Genomic DNA, 11,599 nt, shown 5'->3' with positions numbered 1-11,599 from the left:
AAAAAGGTATTTTTTTTTTTTTTTTTTGAAAAACTCATTGAAAATTTTTTATGATTTTATAATATTTCAGAATATCCACATATTAGTTTACATTTATAAACATATACTAGCTTATTAATACCCAAAACTAGCTTATTAATTATTAAAAAAAAAAACTTATAATAAGATAAGAATATTCAAAAATAATTACCTTCAAAATTATAAATATCTTCAGACTTTTAAGCATATTATGATATGTCAAATCATTTACATTTATTTCAATGGTATCACGTGTCACCTGTAATCCATTGTTCACTTCCACTATCGCTGTTAGAAGCATTTTCATTATCATTTTCAATATTTAGCGCATTTTCATTTATATTATCTCTCATTTCATTATTTTCTAAATCACTATTTTCTTCTGAAGTACTGTCAAAACCTTCATCGCGTTCTATATTTATGTATCTTGCATCATCATCTATTTACATAAAAGTCATTACATATCAATTCATTTTTATTTATATTGGAAGTATAATACAAAAATATGAATACAAACAAATAATTACCTGCTACTCTGTTTGCAAATCTTAATTCTCTATGATCTCTCATGTGTATTTCAACATCAATTGGATTAGCCATATTAAGTATTCTTAATAACCATATAGGAAAATCATTCTCTACAGCATAAATATCATTCTCATTTTCAATATCATTTTCAAGTACTTCAATTAAGGGTTGCAAATCTTCCAAATCATTTAATTCTGCAGCTATCATATTATTGCCTTCATCATCTCTATTATTATTTGCAAGATCACCGTTTTCAACTTCAATCACTTCAAGCATTCCGACTTCTGGTGCTTCTGCTATACTTGCCGATTCGGATTCGGATATATGATCTTGTGCAATACTTGGTAAATCATATTCTGGTGTCATATCTTGAGCAGAAGCGGAATTTGGATATCCAGAATCTATTATTTCAGGAGACCAACTTTTTGGAGGTGTTTCTACAATTTCTGGAGAAGAAGATTTTAATTCAATGTTTTCTATTACTTCCACGATATTTATATTCTTATATTTTGATTCAAGATTTTTTATATTACATTCAGATCGTTCTTCACTTTTTAATACTGATATAAATTGAATGCTTCTTTCATCTTCAATATGAAGAGTAGATACTAAAGGAATATTTTCTAAACTAGTAATATCTTTGGCATGATTAGAAGATACTTCAGTATTATTTACATTTTTAATATTTTTTAAGTTATGATCATTATGTAATTCAGTCCTTCCATCATTGTTATAAATATCTATTTGCGACTCAGATTTAATTATTAATTGATTTTTTAATGAAAACTTTGTATCACAATTTATTGATTGTATGTTATTTGTATTTAGTATAGGAAACTCTTTTTGTTCTTTTACTATATTTTCTGTAATAGAAAAATCTGGCCACTTATTTTGATCAAATATAGAATTTAATGATGAAGTTATCCTTTTTTTACTATTGTTACTACTCATAAAATTTGTTTCAAGTAATTCTTCTGTTATTTGTATATCGTTATTTAATGTAGAAGCTATTGTCAATGCATCACTATCAATAAATATATTTTGATTAGAATTATTTGTTAACTGGTTTTTATTTTTTATTTTTTCATCAACTTGATGCATAAGAGATGTATCTTTATTATAGTTTTCTTTTATTGCATTTGAATAACTATCTGACATAGTAAATATATTTATATTTTTATTACTTTGTGAAAGTATTTTATTATTCTCTGATAAATTATTACTGCTATCATTAGTTAATTGAGATTTCTGTGTAATATTTGAACTAGAATCATTTTTTTGTTCATCATAATCAAGAGATCTTTGCTTTTTTTTCATGTTATTCATTTTAATCTCAATTTTTGGTGAACTTGTAAATTGTGGTCGATTTTCTATTAAAGCATTACTAGTAACAACTACATTGTTTGATTCATCTTCTAGTTTAGAATTACTTTTTGAGATCTTACTATTGTGTCTATCATTTTGCACTTCACTTTGGTTAAAATAATTTGTACTTGTATTTGTATTATCTATATTGTATTCAATGTCAGAATCTTCATTTCCTTTATATGATGTATTTAAATATTTATTATGCAAATGATCATCACAATTATATTCTAATGATTTGTTGTGTTTGGTATTATTTGTGTCTTGTGCATCTATTGACATATTTAAAACCTGTTCAAAAGAATTATTTAACATCCAATGATTACTCATACTTTGATTATACATACTATCGTTTTTTAAATCCATTTTGATAGCGTGTAAAAGATATGGTTCGGGTGAAGTAGATGCTCGCGAAACGGACATATATACCGGAATATCTAATGTACGATTGAGTTTTTGTGCTGTACTTGACGTGGGATCATTCTGTGCATCTGATACTATATAAAAAAATGAGTCTTCTTTCACATCTTCAAATTTTGTTAAAGAACTTGCTAAAGAATTAGGTAATTCTGTTGATTCATTTAAACGTAATCGATTGGCATTATAAAACGAGTTGTTAAAATTATCTATGTTAGATATTGCATTTATTAAATTTTCTTCATCGCTAATTTCATTTTCTCTTTCAAAAATTTCGGTATTTCTTGTCGTTTCAGATTCGTTATTTAATAAAACATTTTCTTCATCAAAGAGATAGGTATTGTTATTAGGAATAGAATTATTTTGTGGAATAACAATACTTTCCTCATTCCAATTTTCATTGGTCCATATATCTGAAGATTCTTGTCTCAAAAATCTATTACAATTTATAGGTGGTCCAGCTTCTCTAGGCCAGTCTTCATCTGAATAAAGATCAGAATGGTCATTAAATTGCGCTATTTCGCTTAATACTGCACTATCATCAGAAAATGTTGAAATTGGTGGTACTAGTACAACTGGTCCAGATTCATGATTTTCAATTGTCCAACCACCATCTTCTAAAATTGTTTGCAATGTATTTGTAGAAATATGAAATGACTTTAACATATTTATTAATACATTTAATGGAACTTCTTCCTCCATATCTTCATTTTGATAAGATAGATATCTAATATAATATGCAGCTTCATCAAGAATTTTTTCCTCATCTGAACGATTATCTATTCGAAATGGATATTCATATTTAACTATAGTTTTAAATAAATTTTCAATACCAATATTACAAAATTCTTTTTCACTAATACGATGAAAAACAGCCATTTGAGTACAACATCCTAGATGTTCTGAACCTTCTGGACCTTTACAAATTCCATCAAAAGTTACAGAATAGTCAGGATATCTTAAAACAATATTATCAGCCCTATTAATGTAAATATATATTAATATATCATATTGTATATTATATATTATATAATAAAACTAGTTTACAATTAATTTCAATTAAAAAGAAAATTATATATTTTTACCAATTTTGAAATTGTTCTCTAGTCCATTCGAATTTATGATCAGGATGTCTGAACCCAGAAAAATTTGGAAACAGTACATTAAAATCTGCATTTGGCGTTGTTATTACTGCCAATTTTGGTTTAATATATCCAAAAATATTATAAGGTACATCCAATAAGATATCTGAATGTAAATGTTCAATCCTGAAATATCAAAATATTTATTATCATCATAAAAATAATGAGACTTCTCTATTAAAAACATTATACTTAAAAATAATTAACTATGTTTAATAATAACTCACAATTCTATGCAGATCACAGCATCAGTATTTTCTAATTTCTTGTCATTGTGAATAACACTACCCTCACATATTTCAACTACAAGAGGTGTAGTCCTTGTATGCAAATATTCAGATACTAAGGGAGCAGCCTTACTTTTAGAAGCTTCTAAAAGTGATCTATCAACATCCACACATAATATTTCTTCTATACCAGCTCTATTTTTTAGATAAACCAAAAAATCAAGTTCTGCACATCCAAAATCAACAATCTATAAACAAAAAGAAAGAATACAATTATTTTATCATTAGAAGATTAAAATTAATTTGATAAAAGATAATTTAATAATAAAATTTAATAATAAAAAGAGTAAATTTATTTAATAATCATGAAATATATTATTTATTAAGCAAAATATTTATAACTAATATAAACCGAATATATATTTTATAAAAAAAATCTGTGCATTTATGATCTAAAATAAAAAAGCATTATACCTTGCGTAATTTCCCATGATATTTATCAATTACATCAGCTACAGCAATGTATCTTTGTAAATATGCTGGTGGAAAAAATTTAATAGATTTTTCTTCAAAATCCTGAGGTGCAGATGGATCTATCATTTTATAATCTCTTTCAGAAATCTTGAATTGTATATCCGTGTTAATCGTATCATCGTTTATGGTTTTTTGCTTTTTATTTCCGTAATTTTGATATACAAACTTGCTAAAAAAATAAAGAACGTGAAATAGTACAATGATCATGTCAATAACGAAAATCAATGGCAATTTTATCACTATCAAATTTTATTAATGCATCCCAGTTCACTTTCCGTTGTGCGTACTGTCAGCCATATTGTTTTGTTTTGAAGGCGGTTTATCTATCCTAAAAATAGATATTTGATTGGTTAGAATTATTTAAAAGGCGCCAATACTGAAATAAAAAATATTCAGAATAAATTAAACTTTACTTTCAATTCATGGAATTAAAAAAAGAAAAAATATGAAAAAAATATAAAATCATAAATTAATCATAAAAAAAAATCAAAGCATTCTGTACTCGTAGAATTTAGTATCATCATTATAAAAATTATATACAGTTTATTATTAATTTGTTAAAATGATAAAATTAGTTATGAAAAAATTCTTATTAAATTAAAAAAAATTTTTAAAGTTATTTGTCTTCTATTTATTTTTTATTTTGATAAAAGAAATTTTTTTTCAAAATAATTGTAATTTCTTAACTTCCCCAATTTTCATTGTTTTTTTTTTTTTTTTTTTTATTTTGAGAAAAGAAATTTTTTTTCAAAAAAATTTTAATTTTTTTACTTCCCCAATTTTCTTTTTTTTTTTTTTTGAAAAAGAAATTTTTTTTCAAAAAAATTTTAATTTCTTAACTTCCCCAATTTTCATTGTTTTTTTTTTTTTTTTTTTTAATTTCATCATTAAAAGATGAAATTAGTTGAATAAATTTGAAAAAAATACTGTATTGTTTTTTATTCCTGACATTCACGTGTATTGAAAATCGAATGTGCATTTCGACATCCGGTCGATGCGACTCTAACGGCATAAAAATGAAGCTTTTCATTATATAAATATCGCGGTAGATAAAAATGTTGTATATTGATAACTCGTATGATAAAAAATAACTATAAATAAATTTCAAATCAATGTTTTAGTTTTAATTATTCTATTATTAATTTATAAATTTATTAATTCTATAAATAATTGATAATTTTTAATATTAATAATTAAATAAATTTTTAAATTTCTTTTAATTCTTAAATTTCCTATAAAATTTATATAATAGAATAGATTTATATATATATAATAGAATAATAGAATATATAATCTTGTTTAAAATACAAAAAGGAAAATGATTTACACATTAAATTGACATTATAATTTATTTAAGATTTAATAATTAATTAAAATAATACGATAATTATTAATATTGGTAGCAATTCACTAATTTTCTAAAAAAGCGATGGTATATACGTTACATCGTTTACATAAATTAAGATGACAGTCAATTTTCTTTATATACCATTTGTAATCATTTTGTGTCCATAATTGTTTACATGTATATTGGAACATTTGTTAACCAATATGACCAATAAATTTAACGCCAATCTTTTAACATCATTCTGATTTCTCATTCTGATTTCTTTATTAGTAATAGACTTAAATATATTTTTATATATTTATATATTTATATGGTATATATATTTATAAGCGCGCAAATATATTATGCACGAGATCTCGCGGTAGCTGTTATGCAGCTTGCAGGAACATAAAACTTGATTCTCTATCGTTAAAATTTATTATTCTTGTTAACATGGCTATCTACATAATAAATCTTGCAGAATTTCGAAGAGCCTTAACTTAACGTTAAGATATTACATATGATAATATAATATATATATTTTATCTCATTTTATTTACAAAAGAACTGTCTCTGTATATTCTTTTCTAATAGAATATATTTTCTTTTTTTTTTCTCAAAATTAGGGATTGTCGATAGTTTTCTTATATTCTTTATTCCTTCCATTCGAGAACATCAGATATAATATATATAAATTGATCTCGAACAGAACGCGAAAATAGAAAACGTTTTTTATGTATTTTTTTCTTTCTTTTTTTTTTTTTTTTTTTTTTTTTTTTAATTTTAAAAAGGCCCCCCAAAAAAATTTTTTCTTTTTTTTGAAAAAAAAAGAAAAATTTTTTTGGGGGGCCCGTTTTAATTTAAAAAAAAAAAAAAAAAAACGTTTTTTTTTTTTTTTTTTTTTTTTTTTTTTTTTTTTTTTTTTTTTTTTTTAATATTACACAGGTACCCGCAAGAATAGTTTCTCTTACTTCGATAGAATAAGGTATAGAAAGGTTAGACGACCGCCGCATACATGATCGATAAATAAATAAAGTGTCGAGTTTGTCGCTGGTTCACAGTATAAAGAACGATCGAAAAATATTATGCTACGGAATAACTCGTTTCACGAATATATTTCTAATAGCTGAAAAGATTATTCGTAAATCTCGAAAAATAATCCGTGCTGCATTAGACCTTTGCAAATGCATCACGTATACATATTTATATAGATATTGATTATCTTCTGTCGATTAGATTAGATAATCTTTAAGATTATCTAAAGAAATCCATGCACCAGGCTAATCAAAACAATTGCAGTAATAGAACAACATAGTCATCGAGTTAAAAATATTGATCGATATATTTTTGACTACCATGATTCTTTCACGCATTCAGCACTTTTCAGTAACAATTTTCTAACTCGAATTACAACATTTCTGTTATGATATCGTCTCTGTTATCTTCGTTATGATATAAAATATCGATTATTCTAATTAACCTGGTGATAGAATCAGCGAGCGAATTCGCGCAACAAAATCTTAATAGAAAAAATAGGTTAGAGTGGCACATTCATCGATACTGAATAAAGTGATAGAATGTTCGTTGAACATCATAACAAATATCGTCTGTCGTAAGATGTTCGAGAATATCGTTTTGCATTTGATGCATCGAAAGCATGTTTTCTGTTTATCATTTCTGCGTATAAGCGATGTGTGTATATATATAAATAGAGAATAATGACAAGACAAGCAATATTTGTATTATAAAAGAGCGATAGTACGAAGAATGATACTTAATCAATTTTTATAGAACGTGTAAAAAATTGAGCTGAGGCCAATTCGATAAAATATGCACGCACACAAGGTCTTCCCTTTGAAAGAACGTCCGACATTTTCTCGATTTCGATTAAACGTTGCATCGGTCGATAATCGATAGCACAATGGTCGTAATTGACGAAAGGGATCTATTTAAAGATAGAAATCTATGTCATCAACGTGGATTGGCGAATGCGTGTCGCGACCTCTTATCGGGAAGAAAAAATAGTACAATGAGAAAGTTCACTCGGTTATACAGATGCACATTTATCGACGTTTCTTGTCGGAAGAATAATTCGTAAATTACGGTGTTGTGGAAAAAAATCTTGTATTTTATCGTACAATCGAACCTTGATAATTCGAATCTCTACGGTTCAAAGATATCTATGAGACTATAATTTCATTCTCTCCTCTGTGAAACTAGTTTGTGAAAGTTTTTTGTAAGTAGAAATATAAATTTCATATGAATTGAAGGTTAAGATTATTTTATCTCTGTATAACTCGAATTCAGAAAAGTGTAGCCCCTACAAGTAGAAATTTATTTGTAAAAGCGAAACTTTTATTATTAAATTTCTTTCTACGACTCGTGATTGCGTTGTCACAACTTTTCAATAATCGATCATTCGATACTGTTTTGTTTTTTGTCCAATCTTTATTTGTCGAATGTTTTTTTACTCGAAAACTTGGATAAAATAAAATCTTTACAATTGAAAGATTTTACCTCCATGTTGAAATTCGAATTATCGAGATTCAACCGTATAAAGATTGGATATTGTACGCCATACAATTTGGCAACGCGAGTTCGTGAAAATATAATTTAAAATTTATGCGAAAGGGAAGACACGAAGAAGAGAGAGAGAGAGAGAAAGAGAAATAGAGAGAAAAGAGAAAGAAAGAGAGAACATTCTCGGCAAGATTTTTCTCAAATTTACGTACGAATAGCAAATATTCTCGATTATCTTGTCCCATTTCCTTCTCCATTCTGCGAATCTTCTTATCATTTCATAATCGCGATGATTATTATCAACTAGATAACTTTGTGTTTCATTATCGTAAAATCATTTATATATATATCACAAGTGTTAAAATTGTCGACGCGCAACAGCGTTAAGATTTCTAATTTAATTTTCGAAACACTACAGTAAATATCACATGGAGCGATGAGAATTTCAATGTAAATATAGAACGGCGATTGATTGGTTGTTTGATTTGCGCACGAATGACAGTGAAGAACGTAATCGACCAATTGGATCGCCGTTTTTAAAAAATTTTTTAAAATATACTTTCAAAGGGAGTTAAAAGATTCAGGCGTAAGATTGATCCAGCGATATAGCGATTTTGTTCCCTTTTTCCACCCAATTTCTCAACCGTCCCCTCAGTTCTTCCAAGCTTTTCGATTTCGCCTTGTTTATCCTCTTGTACTTTACGTCTTTTGGCTTTGTGACTGATCTGTGATTGCTCATTACCCTGTTGTACGTGACCTGAAAGAAAAACGAGATTCAAGGGTTGAAAACTATCCTCTGGTGTTTTGTCTGCTGTTTCACGTGTGAACCATTTGAAACACAAACTGATCAACTTCAATTCTCGAGAGAATTCTTTCTTTATTAGCAGAATTGATCAGTTTTCTCACGTATAAAGTAGATCATTAATCAAAAAGCAGTTAATAGAAATAATAAAATGATTGGAGGTATGTTTGATAAACATGTATTTGATACGTTATATATATTTTCCAATAAATTAATAATTTGCATTGTTGCAGGATAGAATGAAAAAAATCCGAAGTTGTATTTCTTTCATTAAAAAGGATGTTTGTAATAATAAAATTACTTTTATTGAAGCAGTGTAAGTTGTAATATCTTTTCTAATTAAATAATTTTAATTATTATTTTTATTATCATCAATTGTGATATTTTTCCTCAAACTTTACATTATAAAATTATTAAAATGAATATATAAAAGCAATACTTACAATATAAAATACAATACAATATAATTTTCTTTCCATCTATTTTCAAATCTTCTTCCATTCAAAATTACATACATAATATAATCTATATCATATAAATATATATACACATCTACAATACGTACACGCATTTTGCATATATACAAGAAAACTCTAAACATCCAATAAAATAAAAAATTCCATGCAAAATAATATCGTGCCGACATTAATCTCCGAGATTTACGTTTACGGAGTCTCAACTCAAGTGAGATTCTGAAGAAATGAAGTTGAGAACTGTGACGCTTATTACTCGTACGCAAATAAACCAACACGAGGGGAAGGTTTAAAGAAGGATGGTTAGGTAGAAAAGATTGTAGCCTGTTCATCTCGGGCTAAAAAGAGCCTCCTTACCTGCGCCTGCTGACTTTCGTCCCTCGGCCTTTCGCTCGGCGGAGAATCCGCCTCTTGAGCAAGTCTCTCAAAACTGCCATACAAATCCTGAAGTCTGCCCTTCCCGTTTCCCAAATTTTTTGCCCGTCTCTCCTCGCACTCGGAATTTTCGGTTGACTCGGACGGGTCCTGATTGTTCTCGCTGTCGCCATCTTCTTCAACCGAGTAAACGGTCTCTAAAATTTCCGGTCTCCTAAGGAACCCGTTGCATCGTCGCATCGACGAGTATTTGCTCGATGGCTCGACAGCGTCTGAGACCGATCGAATCACCGTAACGTCGGTGATGTTCGAGCGGAACCTGCGAGTAACTTCCGATAATTTTCGACCCAACTTTTCAATCTTAGGGGGAGGGAAGGGAGGGAGGGAGGGGGGAAACGTGGTTTTCAAGTATTTTCGGATGGAGCAAAACCTTGAATTTCAGGTTCGAGGATTCAGAAAGTTTTTAACTTCTCCTAACTTTTCAATCTTCGCCATTGATTCACAGATATGTTCTCAGATATTTCGCGGTTCGAAGGGTTGGAAATCTTAAAATTCCACGGAATATTTTTGAGTTCTCTTGAGGCTTAGGAAATTCTAAGTGATTTTTATTCGATCAATAACAATTCAATTTCTATTTTAGAGATTTAATTTAGGATAATTTTTCATTACCCATCCATTCCGTTACTATATACTAAAACTTCAAAATCCGAATTTTTAAAATATCTTGCAGAAAAAAATAGATCAATCAAATAGATATAGTTTAATTTTGACTCTAAAATATCTAGATTCAGAAACATTGATTTTTGTATTCTAAGCTTCTTGTCCAACTTTTATTTGTAATCATAGAAGTGGCGTTATCTGTTTTATTAAATAATTGGTCTATTATTAAAAATTGGCCCAATCAAATAGATCGTACGCACCTTGGCGGTGCTAGATCATCCGCCGCCTCCTCGAGAACGACAGCACTGTCACTATCTCCAAGGCTATCCAATCTATCGAGGGCGTCGCAAGGTGGCGAATCCCTTGTACCGGTGCTTCTTTCCGCCAATCTGCTCTGCAGTTGACGAATCACCCTCTGTTGTCTGAGAATAATGGACTCCCTTTGCGCCAGACTAGCCTCGATCTCCTTCTGCTTCCGACAAAGCCTCGACTCGAAGAGCAGTAACTGCGAGGACAATGTCCGTAGCTGTTCCGCCTTCTCCCTTGTCAATCGAGCCACGAGATCCTCCTGAAATAATTATATGATCCGTTAGAACGAATTATTAACGCATAACGTGATATAATATAAATGAAAATAGAAAAATGGCGGTAAAGAAACTCGATGTGCTTTATCAATCGTTTTTTTTTTTTATATCTGAGAATTTTAAACGAAGAGAGCTTTTAAAAAAAACTTTTACTCGAATATTTCCCCTTCATTTTACTTTTTACTTCGAATAAAATTTCTTCCCGAATGAAGAGGAGGTTTAATGTGTGGAATAATAGTGTGGAAATATATTTGTACTAATATTTGAACTTACAAGAGAATCTATGTTCAATTTAAATATATTTGTTTCTATGAAAAGTATTTCTTAAGAAGAACTTTTTTTTGAAAGTAATTTATTGAGAATTATTATTATTATTATTTTTTTAATCAATTGAACAAGTGATTTAATTTATAGAAAAATTTTCATAATTCGTCATATTTCATAAACGAGAGCATGTATTTATATGAAAATTGTATTATTAATTGTATAATCAACTTGAAACGGTTCTCGCGTTATTATGCTATATCCCGTATACATATCAATCTGCGCAGTTTCGAGGTCGAGTTAAATGCAGCATTTCTGCGTGGCTTTATCGACGTTGAATTAATCAGCGATTTGCATTAGTTG

General features: G+C 28.3%; 2 protein-coding genes and 1 long non-coding RNA gene across 8 annotated transcripts in view; 1 reads left to right on the top strand and 2 right to left on the bottom strand.

The window, feature by feature from the left end:
* Positions 1-221: 221 nt before the first annotated feature.
* On the bottom strand, positions 222-4,551 carry LOC102677467 (uncharacterized protein PF11_0213). 2 transcript variants are annotated; one of them, XM_031508554.1, is made up of 5 exons: positions 4,172-4,551; positions 3,698-3,945; positions 3,414-3,596; positions 546-3,307; positions 222-457 (listed from the first exon to the last, which is right to left on the bottom strand). In XM_031508554.1, exons 1-5 carry the CDS (start codon positions 4,436-4,438, stop codon positions 267-269), a joined length of 3,651 nt encoding a protein of 1,216 aa, XP_031364414.1. In that variant the 5' UTR covers positions 4,439-4,551; the 3' UTR covers positions 222-266. The 2 variants fall into 2 exon arrangements, with proteins under 2 accessions (XP_031364414.1, XP_006611622.1); XM_006611559.2 differs by having other exon boundaries at positions 222-454; positions 4,172-4,550.
* Positions 4,552-7,958: 3,407 nt separating this feature from the next.
* LOC102676218 overlaps positions 7,959-11,599 on the bottom strand; it is a 127,418-nt gene continuing 123,777 nt past the window's right edge. For all 5 annotated transcript variants that reach the window (XM_031508543.1, XM_006611552.2, XM_031508542.1 and 2 more), the window contains 3 exons: positions 10,649-10,956; positions 9,711-10,047; positions 7,959-8,835 (listed from right to left, as the gene is read on the bottom strand). In XM_031508543.1, the coding sequence (XP_031364403.1) occupies positions 8,659-8,835; positions 9,711-10,047; positions 10,649-10,956 (822 nt within the window). In that variant the 3' untranslated portion in view covers positions 7,959-8,658. The remainder of the gene's footprint in view (positions 8,836-9,710; positions 10,048-10,648; positions 10,957-11,599) is intronic.
* LOC102676133 lies at positions 8,784-9,235 on the top strand. Its single transcript, XR_421153.1, has 2 exons — positions 8,784-9,045; positions 9,114-9,235. It is a non-coding gene; the product is annotated as an uncharacterized LOC102676133 (long non-coding RNA).

This window comes from Apis dorsata, unplaced genomic scaffold (genome assembly GCF_000469605.1).
Source record: "Apis dorsata unplaced genomic scaffold, Apis dorsata 1.3 scaffold_89, whole genome shotgun sequence".
NCBI classification, from domain to species: domain Eukaryota; kingdom Metazoa; phylum Arthropoda; class Insecta; order Hymenoptera; family Apidae; genus Apis; species Apis dorsata.
Note: the sequence above shows the minus strand (reverse complement) of the source record. Positions and strands in the feature narration are given on the sequence as shown.